The sequence below is a fragment of the Mytilus californianus genome, unplaced genomic scaffold, assembly GCF_021869535.1.
Source record: "Mytilus californianus isolate M0D057914Y unplaced genomic scaffold, xbMytCali1.0.p SCAF_7, whole genome shotgun sequence".
In the NCBI taxonomy this organism is placed as follows: Eukaryota; Metazoa; Mollusca; class Bivalvia; order Mytilida; family Mytilidae; genus Mytilus; species Mytilus californianus.
In genome coordinates, this window is record NW_026262723.1 from 76,528,349 (window position 1) to 76,550,057 (window position 21,709).

At 31.7% G+C, this 21,709-nt stretch overlaps 2 protein-coding genes across 2 annotated transcripts; one reads left to right on the forward strand and one right to left on the reverse strand.

Moving 5' to 3' along the window:
* Window positions 1-344: 344 nt before the first annotated feature.
* On the reverse strand, window positions 345-13,165 carry LOC127709216 (DNA-binding transcriptional regulator BolA-like). Its single transcript, XM_052214619.1, has 6 exons — window positions 13,040-13,165; window positions 10,648-10,721; window positions 9,077-9,176; window positions 7,969-8,033; window positions 3,404-3,472; window positions 345-559 (listed from the first exon to the last, which is right to left on the reverse strand). Exons 1-6 carry the CDS (start codon window positions 13,047-13,049, stop codon window positions 479-481), a joined length of 399 nt encoding a protein of 132 aa, XP_052070579.1. The 5' UTR covers window positions 13,050-13,165; the 3' UTR covers window positions 345-478.
* Window positions 13,149-20,581, forward strand: LOC127709214 (histone-arginine methyltransferase METTL23-like). Its single transcript, XM_052214616.1, has 5 exons — window positions 13,149-13,244; window positions 16,591-16,695; window positions 17,947-18,184; window positions 18,787-18,871; window positions 20,114-20,581. The coding sequence occupies exons 1-5, from the start codon at window positions 13,161-13,163 to the stop codon at window positions 20,280-20,282; spliced, it is 681 nt and encodes a 226-aa protein (XP_052070576.1). The 5' UTR covers window positions 13,149-13,160; the 3' UTR covers window positions 20,283-20,581.
* The last annotated feature ends 1,128 nt before the right edge of the window (window positions 20,582-21,709 follow it).

A 21,709-nucleotide genomic window follows, 5' to 3' on the forward strand; every position in this document is an offset into this window, starting at 1 on the left:
AATCAAATGTAAGTAAAATATGGGAAACAATCACAGATAATGGATTGCAAGATAAAATGTAAATATTTGAGAAACTTTTATCAAGTAGTTAAAATGAATTGCCAGAAAAGTGTAAATATTTAGAAAACAAAGATGGATACTAAATTGCAGGGAAATGCGTAAGTGAGGGAAACATATACAGATACTGAATTAAAAGGAAAGGTATAAATCAAGGTAAGAAGAAAAAATAAAACATGAAATTGGAATAATAAAATGTCTGAATTTTAAGATATTAGAACTTTATATAATAAGTTCTCTTTTAATTTGTTTTACACAGAGGCAATATTGTTATAAATGACACATGATCATTTATGAATACTTTTATTCTCTTTCTTTTTGTCATTTATTTAAATATTTGAGTATCTGTCACATACAAAGGTTTATATAGTGTGATAAACCCCATTTTGTTATATTTTTTTTCAAAATATCACATCCTTCATCACAATCCAGAACCTCCTTGGCATGGTGGAGATTTACCAACAACCTGACCTGAGTCTTCCCATTGTTTTGGTGTTTTTGCCTACAAATAGGACATTATAAACAATGGTATATGCATAAATGGAAGTAAATATTACACCTGCTCAAACTTATGTATATTTAGCACTGCAGACCAAAAGTATTATTAAACAAGAGGCTTGCATACGGAGTATATATCTCCCAATTGATATGATATTCCCAGGCTTGTGTTTCCTATCATGATTTCCATGATAGAGGATTGCTGCTCACAAGGAAGCTATTAAACCAAGAGTTCCAAATGGTGAAGTTGAAATCATCCCTTCGTAAATTTTACGGACGCCATCACGAGTTGGTTGACTGTTATGGAATAACCGTTTCACAGATGATATCGGATATGTTCCTTATGTCGTAACTACAATACCCTCCCTTTTCACGAATGTTACTTACCTAATTAGACTATTTACCGGATTTGTAATAACATAAGCAACACGGCAGGTGCCACATGTGGAGCAGGATCTGCTTACCCTTCCGGAGCACCTGAGATCACCCCCAGTTTTTGGTGGGGTTCGTGTTGCTTAGTCTTTGGTTTTCTATGTTGTGTCATCTGTACTATTATTTGTCTGTTTGTCTTTTTATTTTTGGCCATGGCGTTGTCAGTTTGTTTTCGATCTATGAGTTTGACAGTCCCTCTGGTATCTTTCGTCCCTCTTTTATAAGACTGAATCACTCACTTGGGAAAATATGTCATTTGATATTTATTTTTATTGCAGCCAGTTATGTTTGCTATTTTGTAGATCTTATTTAGTGGTCTTTTTGTAATTTTGTATTGATGATCCTTTTTACTGATTACAGTTTCTACCTATTTACTATTGTATTTTAGATAATGGGCAAAATTATAAAATCAGTAAAAAAAAATCTTCTTTTAAGGGCAATAACTCCCAGAAAAAGTCATCTAACCGTTCTGGCCATATTGTATTATGTAGATATTGTATTTTAATAATTTTTGTAGTTGACAGGTTCTACCTTTTTTAACTATAAATTATAGCTTTCGAGGTTAATTGCAAAATAAACTGCTATCACAAAGATATGTCTCGCCTTTTTGTAATTTCGATAATGCAAATGTTGAAATTAAAATAGCAATACTTTAACATGTAAGTTATGCAAATATTCAAAGTCCATGAACCATGGCTGAAGCTAAACAATCTCCATGGAAATGAGATGTGCCAATGCTAATACAACTGCATACCAAATACCATTGACTTATCATAAGTTGTTCCCTTAAATAAACCTAAACACAAACATTAACTTGTAAACTATGTAAAAGTTTCAAAGTCAATGAACCATGATAAGGGGTTGGGGCTATATAATCTCCATGGAAATGAGACTTGCAAATGCCAATACATTTGCATACCAAATATCATTGACATAACGTAACTGGTTCATCTTAAACTGATCTAATCACAAACTAATACATGTAAACTAAGCAAAAGTTTCAAAGTCAATAGACCATGACTGAGGGGGTGGGGCCAAATAATCTCCATGGAAATGAGATATGCTAATGCTTATACAACTGCATACCAAATATCATTGACCTTCCACTAGTGGTTCCCCATAAACTGACCTAATCACAAAATAATACATGTAAACTAAGCAAAAGTTTCAAAGCCAATGGTTTCTGTCATATTGACATTTTTGTAGATCTTGTATTGATGATCATTTTTATCTTTTCCTGTATATACCTTTCTAAAAAAACAGTTTTTGAGATAATAGACAAATGCACAAACGAATTTCAATAACCCTAAATAAGGGCAACAACTCTTGTAAGGAGTCCCTGATAATTTTGGTTAAAATTGGAAGTAGGAAGATCTTCACATACTGATCATTTTTGCCCTGTAAGATTTTCTTTATCTATTATAGTTTTGAAGATATAAAGACATTTAATGCATTTTATCCTTCTGTTCTATTTTTAACCCTGGAAGCCATGTTTATTGACTGACAGGAATAAAAAACACAATCTGTATACTAGATACTCTAAGGATCATTTATTCTAAGTTTGGTTGAAATGAGTCTTGTTGTTTCAGAGGAGAATTTTTTTTTAAGGTATTAGACAACGGCTGATGAAGATGAACAAAGACAACGAGGGACATCAAGTGATAGCAATAGCTCATATATTGCCTTTTAAGTTAGGTTAGCTAAAATACATATTTATAGGCATATAAATTGAAATATGTGTAAAAATCTATAAGACAGTAACCAAACAACATAAGTAAAAACAAACAGACATCTTCAGGTCATCATATGTCTCCTCAACCATTAACACTAAAACATAATCACAAGCGCTGACTCTTGACAACTTATGGATAAACTGAGCAGAAATTACCAAATATCTGACAACATTACTGTGTACTAACTAAACATAAAATTTACAGACAGTAACAACCTTTGACAAGTTTTAGGTTTGGTCAAGAATGAGCACTTAGGAAAGCAGATTAAAAAAAACTGTAAAAGGAATAAATTTTGGTTCTTTTCATACCTTCTCCTCTGACCAATCAACAGGGTTTTTCTTCAAATTTAGGTGGCTACTAATACATAGACCACTAAAAATAATTATCATGGTTATTATTATTGCATGAGCGCCCTGCTATGATCAATTCCCTTCCTACATCATTCTAAACAACTAGAGAACAAGATGTCATTAGCAGCAAGTGGTAAACCCTTCACCTCATTTGTTAATATTAACAGATACAAATTGAACAAAGAATGACTCATGTCACAAGTCATCAATAAATTAGCATATTTATAAGATAAGTTTTCCTATTATTATACAATGCAAGTACGAAGATACATTGTATGTCAAAATTCAGTGTATTTATACTAATTTTCCTTGTTAATTAAATATTACACTCACAGTTATGGAAAGTGCATGCACAGATCCTTGCAGTTCGTCTGCTAAGTTTTCATTGATCATTCTATGTCTCTACAAAATAAGATTCAATTATAAAGATATATTTTGTTCATCATAGCTACAATTTCAAAAAGGTGATAGCCCGCAAATGTGATGTAGCTGAAAAACATCCTTGAGTTTGAAAGATCATTGATAATCTGTTTACAGCTATTTTCCTAGGCAAGGTAAATGATGTAGGTTTATAACATCATGTATTCTCTTTCTGCTTGACTGAGAAAAACCCAGCTCAAAATGGAAAATAGTCACATAAAGAGATCAAAGAAAGCTTTAATAAAATAGCAATAATCTGATTATCACAGTTTATAAAATGAAAGATTTAGTGAGCAAGTCCATGTATCCCATGACCAACATACAATGTAAATAATATGGGATATTTTAGAGGTCCTTGTCTCAATAAAATGATCCCCCATTTAAGATTTTTCTGATTAATAAACTCATCCTAGGTTTTGATGAATGAAAACCAGCTTACAAAATTAAAGAAGATTTGTGAAGAAATGAAGGTGCTATCCCAGCAACAAGATTTAATATGGGAAATTGCAACCCCTCCACAAAATATGGTTCCTCATTTCAGATTTTCTTTGTTGTAAAAATCATCTGTGGTTTTAATGAATGGAACTTTAATTTGAAGTGGATCCAACATAAAATAAAGGTGCTATCCCATAGATAAGAATTTATGTGGGATGTGTGTTCAATTCCCCATCTCAAAAAAAATGGTTTACATTTCAAATTTTCAGATTATCAAAGATTCTGATGAGTTGAAACCTTAATACAAATTTGAGGTGGATCTTATAAAATAGAGGCACAATCCATGCAAAAATTAATGAGGGATACTTTTATACAAGTCCACTTCCTGAAAAATGGTCCCCGTTTAAGATCTGTTTCTGATAAACAAACTCCTCTCAGTTTTTGATGCATAGAAGCCATCATTCAATTTTTCAGAGCATCTTAAAAACAAAGTGATGATGGTCAGAAGGATGGACTGACAGTTGGAAAGATGGAAAACTTTTTGTTGAGAATACCGCGGGAGTTAAGATGTCGCGTTTTACCAATTGTATCTAGGGTTGACGTCAATGCGGGACGTAGCCTTAGCAGCTCGGATATAGATATGAAGTAAACGTTAAACTGTATGGTTGTGTTCTTTCTGTATAACGATAGTTGAGTTAGCCCCGACATTTATGGTGCCGTAACCAAAGGATTACATCGAAGATGGAGAAGTTAAAGAATATAAGAACTGGAAATAGAAGTGCAGTGACGAGACTTTACCGAGAATTAGAGGAGGCGAAGGAAAACACGGACTTCGACAGAGATGAACTACTTGCAACATACAATAATCTTACGCAAAAGAAGAAATTGTTGGAAAAACTGAACGAACAATATTAATTGGAAGCAACGGATTCAGACAACGTTGAAAGTGAAATAGTAGATACAGATGAGTATTCAAATAATTTAGACACTAAACTTAGACATTTTCGTAATTTCATACAAATTGGTCAAAACTGTACACCAAGTTCCAATGTAACACACTCTTCATATCAAGTACTCAATGTAGAAAGCCCTCCTTTCCACCCGGCAAATATTGATAACTTTCAAAACGCAACACCATTCTATGCTTCATCCGCCGCTCAACCACAGACAAGCTACAATGGCTCTGATACAGGTCATATTGCTCCACAAAATATAGCTAGTACTAGTAACCATCGTTTACCCAAGTTATTACTACCGAAGTTTAATGGCAACATTTAGATTGGCAAACGTTTTGGGACTCGTACGAATCTGCTGTACATTTCAATCCTACTTTGACAAACATTGAGAAATTTAATTATCTGAAATCGCAACTTGAAAGCGAGGCATTGAATACGATAACTGGATTTGCGCTTACAAATGGTAATTACATGGAGGCTATAAATGTACTCAAGGAACGGTTCGGACAAACACACAGAATTACGGAAGCCTACTTACAAGCTCTTTTAGATATTGCCCAACCACGGTACACCTTGTCAAGCTTAAGATTATTTTATGACCGATGTGAAGCCTACGTAAGAGGTTTAGATTCGCTCTGACAACCTGAGACGTCATATGGAACTTTACTGGTACCGATTATCATGAGAAAGTTACCCAGTGAAATCAGACAACACTTAATCAGAGAACACGGACCGTCCAGTTGGAATTTGAAAGATCTGAGAAGGAGCATATTGAATGAAATTCAAATCATGGAGGCAGGACAAAATACAGGTACATATCTCGAGTCTTTAGACCGTTCATTTCGCAACTGCATCTACATGTACATTTCACACAGGAACAGAATCATCGTGAGAAAACACATCACACAACGCGAAGAGCCAACCCCGGAATATTACGGAAAGCCCATGTGTTTTTTGTAAAGAGATACATGCACCAGCACACTGTACCAATGTTAGTAATCATAAAGCTCGCATGTCTATCGAATAACGTGATAATTTATGCTTTAGTTGTTTAGGTAATCATCATGCTAATGAGTGTCAATCAAAACGAACGTGTCGACACTGCAACCAGAGACATCATTCCAGCCTATGTAGTGCAAGTAGCAATGCTAACAGCGAAGGTTTAGCATTCATTATGGAGCTACCATTTGATTTTTATGGGGGGGCTAGGATGAAAAATTTTGTCCTGCATTTTTTTTTAGTTGTAATCTCTATCCTGCCTTTTTATTTTTCACTCTATTCGGTCCTGCCTTTTTTTTTATTAGTTTATCCTGACTTTTTTTTACCTAAATTGTCATCCTGCCTTTTTTTTTTTTGCAAAGTGTCTCATCCTGCCTTTTTTTTTTACTCAAAACTCCTGTCCAGCCTATTTTTTTCAAATTTCATCCTAGCCCCCCCCCCCCCCCCCCCCATAAAAATCAAATGGTAGCTCCCTTACAAGCAATACATATAAACAGATTCAATCTACACCCGTCAATCTTATAAATGACACTGAAAACGAGGAAGATACTAAAGTTTCACATTCATCGACACAGATACGTACAAATGTGCTACTGAAAACGGCTGTAGCTCCTGTATGGTCAGGTAATATATGTATGGATACGAATGTTTTATTTGATGAGGGTGCACAAAGATCTTTTTTAACAGATGATCTAGCGAAGAAATTGAATTTGAAAACTGAAGGAGCTGAAGTTGTACACTTCTAAGTTTGAGATATCGTTACTTATTGGTGCCGACTACTATTGGAACTTTATCGAAGACGAAGTAATAAGAGGAGACGGACCGATCGCAGGTTAAGTCAAAGCTTGAATACTTGCTATCAGAACCCTTACAACCAGGAAGGCTACGTTCGTCTACAACATCCAGCTTCTTGAACGTACTGGTTTCGAATAAATCAGAGGAATTTGGCTTAAAAGAAATTATAAAGGAACAGACACGTCGCGGATTTATCGAGAGAGATGAGGAAGCAGAACCAACAGGGAAAATATTAAAAGATGGACTGAATGATACATATCTAATGAACTGTTGTGACTTATTATGGACTGTTACGAAAATGTTTGATTTATTGACTTACTTTCAAAAACCTATAATATGATACTATTTCATTGAAAGAAGGAACAGGTGCACGGAAAATATACATACTGTGATTTGTGTATACGAGATAGACTCATTGTGATTAAACTAGAAGATAACTAATCTGGAAGTTATGACTGTGCTAAAGTTATTCAGTTAAAGTTTTAAATTTGATAGACAGTAATTTGCATTCATTTTTACTTTATTGTAATTTAATTTTAATATTTACTTTTAGCGGCCCGAAGAATGTTGAGAATACCGCGGGAGTTTGACGTCAATGCGGGACGTAGCCTTTGCAGCTCGGAAATAGATATGAAGTAAACGTTAAACTGTATGGTTGTGTTCTTTCTGTATAACGATAGTTGAGTTAGCCCCGACAATTTTACACTTGTCAACTTCCTTGTGTGGGGTACAAAATAAATGAAATATTTTTTTTTTTAGAAAATGTGGACAATGAGTAAATTATTTTTACAAACTATACCAGTGAACATTTATAAATCTCTCCTCTATATTCCATTTTTTTTTAACATATCAAATACTTTGCTTTCTTTTTAACTGATGTTCATAATATCATTTACGTAATTTCAATATGTAATTGGAAGATAGTACAAGTTATTTTGATATTTCTAGTTCAGTCTGCAGCAGTTGTTAACTCCACAAATATGAGATATTTGCATGAAATTTTCCTCCTCTTTTTATTATTGTGTTGCTTTCAAACTTAACTTGCAAAAATAAATGTTAGATAGTTAACTTAAAAAAATGTCACAACATATTTTCAGTGAACTACAGTAATGTACATTTTCCTTAATCAAAATTTTTCACCATTTGAGAAAAAATTTACACATTCATAGGTTTTCTGTACTTGTGTTTTTGTTACACTTTGCAAATTACAAAACAAATTCAGAAGATAGTTTTCATTTGTATTTTATTTCTGGGCTAATAAGCCTTACAATTAACAGAAAATTGAACACAAACCTTAATTAGTGGCTGACCTTCAAACATATCTGATATTACCACAACTTTAAAATGACTTTCAGATCCTATAATTGTAAAAATGACATTTCATAACACACTGTACAAATATATAAAAAAAATCAAGACCTACAAAGCCTGTCAACACATATAAAGACGAAACATTAAGGTTAAAATGACTCTCAAAATCTAAAATATCAATGGACTTTCAGAACTTGTACAGATAAAAATTAATTTAAAGAGATACACTGACAAAACTCACAGCATGTTAAGATTAAATAATAATGTATCTAATAATTGTATAAATTTTTCAGAATGGATACTGCAATTATAAATTCAGACATTTTCTGATGTTGTTTTTCTTTGTGAATAATGTAACAGGAATACTATCACATTGATTAGTTCTGGTATTTTATGTTAAAGTTGCATTATTTGTGTGTAGTATTTCCTGAAGTTGCATAAATAACATTAACAGTACCAATTTAAGTTTTAGGTTAAAATATAAAAAAAAATGCACAAAAAAATCAAGGATTTGCAAATTTCAATATAAACAACTTAAAATAATTTCTTTTCCATCACTAAAAATAAAAACATGTTCACAGTTGTTTCTGATGTTTTGGATTTCTAATGTGGCAGTATTATCATGTGATGTATTTTTTTTTTCAATTGAGTTGTTATTCTGTTGGTGGCAGCACTGTGTTCTGGTTTTAATTGTGTGTTTCAATTCTATGAAATACGGTCTAAATAGGTAAAAAGGGGAGGTTTGAGCTATTTTTCTAGGAGTTTGTGCTGGTGGCTGTTGTATTGTTCAGTACCTGTATAACTGATTGTTCCTGTTGTACTTTGTTTTATGCATATTTTTAACTGCCTATTTTCTTCAGTATGAAACAAAGGCTCTAAGAGGATGCAAAATGAAAGCTTTTAGATATAATATATGATTGCTTTCAACAGTGAAACAAGCTAAATCCAATTTCAATACTCATATACCATTATGTCCAAATTCCAGAATGAAATTCTCAAAACATTCCATGACAAGAGTCTAATGCTACAGTTATGTTGGTTTTGTATAAAAACTAAAATGTTTTATCTTACTTGTAATTTGACCTATTACCTTTAGGTACATTGTGCATATAACTTTCATTTATAACTTCTAAATGCTGTGGTCTAAGTCCTTCTGTTAATTTCTTTGTAATTGAACTTTCCACTGGTTTCTTCAAATAAATAAATGAAAAAATAAGATTATTTTAGTTAATACAGATCACATGCTGTAGTTTGGAATATGTGAATCTTATTGGTTTAAAATTTGTGGTGTTTAAGGGTGCAATCAACAGTTTTTTTCTATGACGTCATATTTTAAGGGACCATGCCTAAGTGACCCTTAGTGGTGGAATGGTTAATAAAGATACTTGTATAAAACTAGATATTACTGGAATCAGAATTTTCTCTAGTTTATATTGAAATAAAAATATACTGTACTTTTAATAATTTTTATACGAAACTGTTTATAGCACCCTAAGAAACAGTACACTCCAATTGTACACAAACATACATTATCATGATTATTAATATAATTTGTGTTTCTTTTTTTTATCAGAAAATTGAAATGATATATTTTAGCTGTTGATCATCTTATAATTTTCATCATGAGTCTCTATGATCTATAAGTTTCTTGTTATCAGTTTCCTGGAGAGCTTAGGTGGGTTGCTGTATCAATGGCAATTACATGAACTCCTTTTATTTTAATATGACTTCACAATTATTAATTATTTCATGATATTCAATCACAGCCTGGGCACTTGTCTCAGAAAAAAAAAATCCTATATACCTTAATATAACAGGTATATAGGAATTTTTTTTCTGAGACAAGTGCCTGTGTATTCAATGCCGGCTTACATAGAGTCAAGCAATAAGAGACTGAATTCAAACAGCCATGCAAAAAAAGGGAATTTTGAACTGTTCCATTAAAACAATTACTAAGATAAAATGTCATGAATAATTAGAGTGGAATGTTTACAATAATAATTGCAAAAGGAACAACTCATTTCTAGAACAGAATGAAGCATGTAAAATTGTATGTAGTTTGCTGATTTAGAATCCAAAGTATAGTTTGTAAATTTATCATTAGTACATCAAAATGAAAATAATGCTTAGCAATCAATTGGAAATTGGATTTCTAATGTTTAGTACATTGTTAACCAATAACAACATTAAGGTGTGAATTTTTGACTAAATATTATTTGAAAGCATAAAATTCTGAAACAGGGCAACCTTTAAAAACATTCCATAATATCTAGAAAGATAGAAGTACCCAAAAAATAGAGCATAGAACAAGAAACCACATCAACCATCAACAACTAACTCCTCAGAATTACACATTTACAAACAAAGCATACAACAAAGTTACCACCTTACACATTGTCCAAATACCCTGCTTGGTATAGGTAACTGCATAAAGCTTCCCCTTTGACTATCCAAAACCATTTGTCTTACAACATGTCAACGTTTTTTTTTAATTTGTAACTAAAAGTTGATCAATAAAATCAGAATGTGTTTCAGTATAAATGTCAAGAAATGATAACAAAAGAAAATGATTCATGAGTTAAGACAAGCTTCTCCAAAAGCTAGCACTTAAACCATATTAAGGAATTTGTATGTTCTTATAATAAAAAAACAAAAAGTTACCTGCACAGCAGATTCAGCCATTTGTGACATATGACACAAATTCAATTTGTAATTCTGTGATAACCTTCTTATTCCTACAAAAAAGGAAAAACATAGTAGTTATATGGAATGTAAAATGTGTATATCAACAGGGCAATAAATCAAACAAACATTCCCTAAAAACTCTAAAAAACAATTTAATTAATTGATTTGCTTTAACTTAACTGATTTGCATCTATAGCACATTTCCCTTTGTTCCTTATCAAAATAAAATCAGGTTGATAACTAACAGTTCTAGCTTAACCTTGCCACATGCTAATGGACCTGTCCAAAATCAGGAATCCTGTCAGTGGTTGTGGCTATTTCTTCACCATGTTTTTTTCTGTTTAGAGTTTAGTATTTGTGTCATATCTTAGAACATATCTAATGAATTTATTCACAACCAGACTAATGACCTTTCAGAACAGATCATAAGGTGTAGGTGCTCATAGGTGGATTTAGGTTGGGACTGGGGTCATGTTACAAGGAAGTTTATATTAGAGCTGCGATAATACTTTGTTCTAAAAAAAGACATTGTTGGATGTTTTTGTTGTGAGGTTGATGTTTAATTGATGTTTATTCAACATCTCCATGTATTTACATAAAGATTCATGTCATCACATGACATAAGTTAAGTTGTCACAGAAAATATAATATAAGATGTCCTTAAAACTTACATCAATTTTTTAATTCTCAAATATGAACCATATAAATTAGATAATCAGCCACACAGTATCTAATATTGGAACTTCCTTTCTGACCAACTTTGAATGCTTAGCGTCCAGTGGGAAATAGTGCATGCATGAACAGGATGTTACAAGACAAGACAGAACAATTCAAACCATGCAATTATCATTGTGAGCATTATATGAGATGAAAAAAAATAAAATTATAACAAACATAGTAATATACGTGTATGATTATAATGATTATAACAAAATGATTTATATATGTGTGAAAAGTGTTAAAGCATCATATAATAGTTTGACAAACTGTGTTCTGGAGTTATGCATTGGAAGACAACTCTATTCTTTTATAATATGATAGGAATATATATCTAAACTATGGCAACGTGTTTCAAATGTTTTTAAGCTTATCAAATAAATCCACTACACAATAACTTCAACAGTGTATTGCAAACCAGGATTTATGCTCCATATCTTTAACCCCAATTATATGTTAAACACAATAAAGATACCACTTAATATAATATGATTTTAGAAAATGAATGAAAAAATTGTGGTCACAAGACTACAAAAATGAAATAGGTAAATTTACTGAACATTCCTTAATCAATTTCAAATATCTTGAGTTATCTCCCCTTATATTACTATGTTAAAATAAATTGAATCAAATAAAAAAATATTCAGTATTAGTAAAAACTGTTACAATTGAATAAACGAGTTCGTTGCATTTCCGTCAAAAACTTTGGTTTTAGTGAACATCATTTAGGGGCATCGTCACTTCCTTTCCCATGTTGAGCCAGCGGTTGCAAAAATAAGATGCTATATTGCACGAATTATTTGGCAAATTAAATTCTTATAATTGACAATCAGCACTGCTGTCATTAGGGAATTGTGTTTAAGTACCTACGGAACAAACATTATTTCTAGTTTAACCAGCACAATGACGATCACTAAGACGCTTGATGAACGTTAATAGTGCAGGGATACAGGCAATCCTCTCTATCTGGTAAATGACGTCATAAAGGCATGCATAATTGACGATTTTTTTCTGGTGAAGGCATATCTAGAAAGTGGTCTATAGCACTCCTATTTCAAAATTTGCATATAATTCATGATATACACTGGCAGTATACACCTGATCAACCTTAATAATGTTGACTATATACGTTACGTTTTTATTCAGATGTTTCATATTATGTAAGCATTAGTCTTGCTCTAAATTAATATGACACTGGACGAAAGTTTATTGTACAACCTTTGAGAGGGATGATATTTGTTTTGCATTCAATTATCGTGGGAAACGATATTTTGTTATTTGACAACTTAATATACATTCATGCATTTTCCCATACATTTCTCTCGTCACAATGCTAATGCACAGTAAGAGCTGATTGTTAAATGATACCATTTACGCCGCTGGACATCAAGTCAACCAGCGCAAGCCATTCATATAAAAGAACTAGACGGAAAAGTAGTAGAAATGTTTCTGTTGGATCCTTTTCCTATTAAAATTTTTAGTAAATGTGATTTATATTTGCCTTGTTACTCAGAATTTGTTAGCTTTGCAATTTTAATTCCACAAATTTTTGTTTGTATGTTTTGACAAATTGTTAACTTTTTGGTGGGGGGGATGGGGGGAGCTTGTTGTAGTTAAATTTGTAGATCTATTTTATAGTCTCATAGTTTACCTTTCAGCATTTTATTTAGTAATATTCAACATTTCCTTGACGACCTATAATTTGACCTGGTACAGATTTAAAAGACACTATTTCATTGGCTTATATAAATGTCATTATCTAGAACGTCAGCATGTCATGTTCCAAGAGGCAGAAAATTGAGAAATTCTTCAAGTTCGGTAGTAATTCAGAAAACTGTACAGTTTGTATTCCCGAGGTTTCATTTCTTTGTTCTGTTATTCTTTGATTTATAGTCCATTTTTCTATATAACAATTCTTTATATTTTTGCACCCCTTTTTTCTCTAATCATGACTAATGTATTATACTTTAGTAAAGTCTTTACTTTAGCATCACTGATACACTTTAATTGGTAATTGAAACAAGAAACATATTCATACATGAATATTTTATATTTATTTAGTCTTATAAAAAAAACAATACTGTAGTGTTGAAGCTAATAGTTCAAAGAATGATACACAAAGACAACAACATCCTAGATTACTGCAAGGAAATTCTTTATTCTGGTCTACATGTTTCGTCATTAATGGTGGCGTCTTCATGACAATTTAATGATAGGAAACAATACTGAAGTACATAAAATGCGGTGCATATGGGGTTTCAAAGGTTAACAAGACGTTACGTCACAATAATAGGTTTGACGACGTTAAAATGAAAGTGAAAGTAAAAGTTAAAAATGGATTGTCAGTATCTTTTCCAAAATGGACAACACCTCACAGGACATTCCGTACCATTCCAAAAGGCTTCACTCGGAAAGAGGTACTACTTCCAATTGCGTCGGGAATATTGTAAGATGTATGGTAGTCGCACATGTAATGCATGGTGGAAGTTGCGGTGAATTTGTTACATTTGGCGGTTGTGGTACACTATCCATGTTTCAAGTTCATTTAAATAATAAAATTGTGCGGTTCTGCAGTTCATTACATTTGCGGTGGCCTTCTTTGGATTTTGAGTGGTAGTAGTTCATTGTTGACTTTCTAGAATAATTCGGCAATCTCGGAAGGGGTCGTTATTTTGTCAATGCGGTGTAGTTGTCAAATACAATGCTGGTTGGCAAAGGTGGATTGTTTAGATGCAGGGGTTCACAGAAAAAAATTAAAGATGCATCGAGTGAACAACACATACACATAGACAACAACATCCTAGATTACTGCAAGGAAATCCTTTATTCTGGTCTTCATGTTTCGACACTTAAATAAAGAATTTCCTTGCAGTAATCTAGGATGACTTGACTGTTGTTGTCTTTGTGTATCATTATTTTCCCGAGGTTTTAAGACAACCGCAGCATACTTCCAGGTATCCATCCTTATTACTCACCAGCTTGAACAGTTAGAAGGTGTTGGTTCACTCGATGCATCCTTCAGTCAGGGGTACTACTTGTACAAGTAATTTTTATTTACTTGAAGAAGTAAATATTAATATACTTATATAAGTAAATTTGTAGGATACTTATACAAGTGTATTTTATTTACTTGTATAGGTAAATTATTTTTGGCCTAATAATGTCCCTTAGACATTCAGATTTTTTTAATAAATACAAGTAAAAAAGTTATCCTATCTTCTTTTCTTGAATTCTTAGAACTTCTTTGCTCTAACAGAATTTTGAATTGTCTGTCCTTTGCAGATGTCTTTACTAATCATTTAAGTCATGTAAGTGTAATTTCATGGACAATGAAAATCTCATTTGTCTGTTATCTTCAGAACACTGCTCATTTACAAGGCCCCAAGGAGCAATTTTTGAAGGCCTTGCGCAAATACTTAAGATCTTTGCACAATCAGTTTCTTTGTTGAATTAATGAGATGAAACATTGAACTCTTATAAAAAATTATAAGCTAACCTGAGAAAAATTGTTAAAGGCATGATTTTACATCTCAAAACTTGAGATTTTTTTTGGGATTGTAAAAAAAATTTACTTATACAAGTAAATTTTTGAGAAAATTAAGGGGAGATTATTCAAAAATTATAATTAACTTATATAAGTATATTTTATTTACTTCTTCAAGTAAATAAAGATTACTTGTACAAGTAGTACCCCTGTCTGTCCTTAGTTCAAAGAAGTTAAAAAAAATAATGGAAATGCATTTGTTTTGAGACAGGCCATTCAGCTTTCATAATGAAAACTTTCCATGGCACAGCCACCATATTATGGAATTCTTTACCATCTACAGCATTAGGTCTTAAGTGTTTCATCTATTGGAATTTCCTCTATTATTTCATAAAAAAACACTTTTCAATAAAAATTCTACTGAAAAAGTGCCAGTTGTAAAGAAATAGAAACTATAGAGCATAAATTTTTTGAATGTACAGAAATAAAACAATTTTGGAGAGAATTTTCTAATTGGTGGTATTTAGTTTTTGGAGTAAGAATATTTTTGTATAAAGACAGTGTCATTTTTGGTGTATTGAAATCTGAGAACTTAGTTTAAAATTATTGTATTCTACAGGCAAAGTATTACATTAATTATGTAAAGATCACACAATTAGACAGTCTGTTAATATCTGTGCAAGCTTTTCTTAAATTTTTGAAAAGACGTCTGGAATTCTACTGAAGATATTTCTTGCCCAAATTGAATGATTTCTTTATTTTAAAATTGTTGTTTGAGGACTTTAGGGAAGATTTGCTTTATTGTTGCTGAATGTGCTACCTTCTTAAAATAACTTACCTACTAACTACAACTAGGTGAAGAGTGGTTCATGTGGTTTGAAGATATGCATCTGTAATTTTGATTTTCATCTAAAGATTAACTGCCCTCTGTACAATTTCTATCACAAAAATATTCTAATTTCTCAAAGGGGTTGAATAATTTGTTCAAAGGAAACGTGGCAAGGACATCTTTTTAAACAAATTTGCTAGCTCAAAAAACCTGAAAGTATAAGATAAACAAAAAAAACTGTAATACCAATTGGTTTGTAATTAAGAAATTTATAATTGGTTACCGGTAAGCAAAAACTTCTTTTCTTTGAATTATCACATGTAATGATTCAGCTTAGACTTACTTGGTATAAATTCAAGGGAAATTGGTTTCTTACTTGTCAAATTCTTCCTTCATCAGAGTTCGAATTGATTGAAGTCCTGTCGTGTCCGATGAAATCTGAGACAAGGATAACAAAAAAGTTAACATCCCTTGCTAAACTAACATTGGTAGTTTGGGTGCTCTTTGGTTAAAGTTTTGTAGTTATGTTCTGCATCCAACACTGATCCTACACTAATTATTGATAAAGTACATTTGTTTGTATTCTTAGTTTAAATCTTTGTGTTTTGGGAGACAACATGGTCAATATGATGCTTATGAAAATAAGTGCAGGGAAATGATTAGAATGCAGGATTTGAACCAATGATTGCCGACTGTCTTGGGGCATTATGTAGCCCCCAGAACCCCTCTGCTGTAAAATCAACTCTGCAGGGTCCCTTCAAGTCTCTTTAAAATTTGTGTGTACCATGTGTACATTTCATTTTTGGCTACCTACCCCACAGACAGACCCTCATATATGTGGGAGACAGTCACATTTCAATAGAAATATAGCACATAATTTTTATTTTAGGTTCTTGATGGTAACTATGGCATGTATGTGTGGCCATGTTCTCCAGTATTAGCACAGTATATCTGGTACCAAAGATCACAACTCAAAGGCAAAACTGTACTTGAGGTAAATATATTAGTTGTATTCTTCTTTTATGTTTTAGAGTTTTTTTATGAAGAAAAAAAATTCTGTGTTATCACAATTGCAACTACCCTATATGACATTTCAAAAATATGTAGTGAATGCTACCATTTGCTGATAAGCAGAATACATGCCCTACTTGAAAAAAAATGTTGTAAATATTTGTATAGAATAATTAAATAGACATGTTTTTAAAACAATATGAGAAGATATAATTTATAGTCAAATTGACCCTACAATCAAATGTATTTCTAGCTGCAGTATCAAATGTTGAATCTGTACACATTGCAGTCCTAAAATTTTTGGTTTAGAACAAACTCTTTTGATTTGCACATGACATGCTTAGAAGTAAAATGGAGCAAATTCCTCCTCACCAAAATAATATTCTCAGGAAGTATATCATATATTTATCTGTTCATGCTTGTACTCCATTTTTAAAAACAAAAAATATTCCTGAAAGGGCCTATTTTTGCAAGAAAGGACAAAAAATATCCCTTCCATCATAATCAAATCCTTTAGGCTAAGATAAAATTGTCATTTTCAGAAAGCTATTATATCTGAAATTTAAAAAATGTAATTGATGATACATTTTTTTTAAGTGCCACTCCTCCTAAAAATCATGCAAAAGATGGTTTATGGTTGGAAAGCATAAACATATTTATTTCTGATATTTTGTTCAGAATGAAAGTTATTTTCAAAACTTAAATAATCCATGATTTATACTTTTAGCCATTATCATCATGATCATAGGTGATATAAATTAATATAGCCACTATGAATAATCTGAAAAGGGAGATAACTACATTATCTGCAGGACATTCCATTGTATTTCTGTCATTATCAGCAGGCAGTTTGGGGGAAAATAAAAACAAACACCATTTTATGATGTCCACCTATTAGTAAGAGATTTGAATGTATCTTTTTATTTTTCAGGTGAATCACATTTTGCATAAATTGCATTATTGATATATGGATGGCTATTTAAGTGACATAATTCTTCTGAAAAAACATATTTCTTTGTACAATGTCTATAGAATACAATAAAATGCATACTTTAACTATTATTTTTATAACTTATGGGTGAAAAAAAAACAATTTTTATCCTTAAATCAAGATAACAAAATTGAAATATTCAATTCAATTTGCTCTTTATTATAATTATAGTCATATATAGTGCTGTAAAGAATTCAAACTATAATATTAAGTTGCACATTTAGTTTTTTTTATGGATTACAGATTGGTGCAGGAACTTCTCTTCCTGGGATAGTAGCAGCTAAATGTGGAGCCACAGTCATTCTCAGTGATAGTTCTGATTACCCACAATGCCTTGAGAATTGTGCTGCAACATGTGACTCAAACAATCTGTCCAATATAACAGTGATTGGTATAAAATGGGGACAGTTCACACCAGAATTACTAAATCTTCAACCTGTTGATATTATCTTAGGGTCAGACTGTTTCTTTGAAACTAAAGGTTAGTAATAGAGGTAGAAATTGAAACATTCTTTCTAAATGAAAAAAAATATATAATCTAAATTAAAAAATATTTATGAATTTATAAATTATTTAAGGCCAATTATTTAATGAATACAGCAGATTTCAAATTGTTATTTTGGTGATGATGAAACTGGATAACAACATTATTACAAACTGATGTGAAATATGACTGACATGTATTTATTTCAAGTCATATAAGGAAAACAGAGGACTTAAAAAAGTTCATGTTTTCAGCTACAATAGAACACATATCTATTCTGTTTTGGGTTATAATTCTGACAGATTAAATTTATGTGTATCAAACTTTGAAAAGTGTTGAATTTTTATATTATGACATTTGTAAAACTGTAAATTCAAAAACTATTGTGTGTATTTATTATTGCGATTTTGTCATTTTAGACTAAAATGCGATTTTAAATTTTGCGATATTGAGAATAATCCTGTTTAATTCATATAAAAATTTCAAAATGCGAGTTTAAATTATTGCGATTATAACCCTTTCGCATTTTCCGCAATAATAATAACCTTGCAATAATTTCTGAATTTACAGTAAACATATATTTGCTTTATTCTTCCCAGACTTTGAAGACATCATAGTTACTGTAGCATTTATAATGGAAAAAAGGCCAAGTACAGAGTTTTGGTGTACTTATCAAGAAAGAAGGTAAGCAGTGTTTCTATCTGTTAAAAAGAACAAGCAAAATAACAAAATCAGATGATGGGTAAATGTCAAATACACAGCAACTCAGCAACACCAGTTATCTATAATGGACATTTAGATGTAACCATTTATGGTATCCAATGATGGACAATCACACCACCACATGGCAAGCTCTAAGAGAACAAGATGAATGATCAATATATTAAAAAGGGGCTAATCTATAAAATCTTTTGGGAGAAGCACTAAAAGCTGCGAAAGATAAACAGCATTAAGGTAAAAGATACAAACATGTAGCTATATCAACAGAAGTGTCTTCAAAAATTGATTTATACAGTACCCTCTGTAATAAAATCAATATATTTTTCTATCATGATTTCATTGATAGAGGGTTACTGCAGACAAGGAAGTGATTAAACAAAGGGTTTAAAGTGATAAGGTTAAAGTCATCCCTTTGAAAATGTAATGGACGTCCTTACAAGTTGGTTAACCTGTTATGGAATATCTGTTTCACAGATGACCAGGGATATGTACCAATTGCAGTAAAATATTATCCTGTCCACTTTTTCTTGAATGTGACATCACCAAAGGAGACTTATCACCAAATTTGTACTTACATAAGCAACACAACAGGTGAGACATGTGGAGCTGGATAAGCTTTCGAATGGGACATTACATTTATTTCTTATATTGAACAACATACTGTAGTAGTGAAATTAAGAGTAAGAAGTAGTCCAAAACATATAAGAATGTCTCAATTGTTTTTAATAGAGGGAATTCATGGTCTGTTGACAACATTATTCTTTCTTGTTTGATATACAATTGTCTGAAGACAGGAGGTGGTTTATGATGTTTGCTGTCTGCCATAACTGTTTTTTATCCTTAATGTTATTAGCTTAAATGAGGCTATGGTTTTTTCTTTTGAATTAAGAATATTTTTTCCTCTTAGCCTTTTACTGTTACTATCAGGGATAGCTTTTGCTCATTGTTGAAGACTGTACAAAGACCTGTAGTTGTTTACATCCTAGGCCTTTGTTCTCTTGGAATTGTCTCATTGGCAATCATACCATATGACTTCTTCTTTTTATATATCCATATTTAAATTGATTGATTGATTGATGTTTGCTTTACGCCACCTTAGGGCAAAAAGGCTATATCGCGGCGAGAGCCAATTCAACCATATTTAAATAATTCAGTTATGTTTAAAGTCAATTAGTCTATGACGTTCATGTTAATTTATCATTGCAGTTCGTCTAGAAGTATTGAGTACCTACTGTTAAAATGGGGATTAGAGTGCACAGAGATTGGTTTAGAAACATTTGAAGCAGATTCACCAACCCTGGCAGAATCTACATTACCTGGGAATCATACTATTCACATGTACATTATGAAAAAGAAAATTTCTTCTGACAGCTAGATTTATAATACTACAATGGACCGTTTCAGAAATGCTGCTCCATTTTCATGAATTACGTTGCACAGTTTTAGTGTCCTAATATCTGATGTCTGAGCCAATCAGTAACATTCAAAATAAGATTTTCTAACAATTCATTACCATTTTTTAATTGGTCCATTGTACTGCTGTAATACATTTACATTACTAAGGAGAAAACAACTGCTTTATTGTAAAGAGGAAATGGTAATATGTGGGTTAAAAATGAAATAAACAACCAAAAGATGTCTTGTATTAGATTACCCATAAATCAGTAATATATACTGGTTAATGAATTCTTCTTATACAGTTCAGAATATGTGACCAGGACTCTGAAAAAAAGCAGGGACTGTTAATGTGATGTTCAGAGCACAGACTAAGGATTCTACATGATGTGAGAACTTAGCTGAAATGACGACAAAAAGAAGTTTGAATTTCTTTTGACAGGTAGAAACTTTTTATTGATATTGATAAAAGATCTGTTTTATGCAAACTTGTACCAAAGACATGCATTGTTTTAGAATGGTTCTGAATTATGGAAAATTCTATATACTGTTTATAAATTTTCCTTTAATCATATCGATCATGTTAAAACTGACATATATGTAAATATAAAAATGAGGAGATGTGATATAATTGCCAATGAGACAACTATTCAGTGGAGTTACAATGAAGTGGTAGTAAGCAATTATAGACAATTGTACAGCCTTCAACAATGAGAAACCACATACTGTATAGTTCGCTATAATCAGGTGATAATTTACGGGCTTTATAAACAACATCACCGTAAAAATTAGGATGTGATATCTTGTTTTTAATAAGAATTCAAGTATAGCCAACCTTTCTAACCAAATCTTTGTATCTTTGAAAGAAATTGGTTTTAATTAATTTGTGGTCAGAAAATCCCTGACTCAGTATTACCATTTATATATAGATTTCATTCATTGAAATCTAAAACAGGACTACAGACACAGGCAAACAAGTTGTGAAATATACACACCGCAAGAAGAAGCCAAAGGAACATCACCATCCAAAAAATCTTCTCTATGTCATAAATTTATTTAATGTTAGTTCCTTTGGGTAGATTTCCCTAGTAAAATTAGAAAATTCTTGTTTAAAGCAAAAATATCATCATGGTAACAGTGTTTATAAATTTATCAATTAAATGTAATTTAGATGGGTCTTTACTGAGTTTGGCCATAAACTGAGATTTATAACAATACAGGTACTGGTCTTCTATTACTCTGTTACTAGTATGGATAATTACTAAAAACATAATCTCTTGTGGTTAAAACATGTATTAAATATATGACATTTATATAAGCACCTTGAGAAAAAGTTTCTATTATTTTCACAGGTAAGAGAAAAAGAAGAATTATAGGAGATGAGAAAAGAAACTAAAACAAGAATAG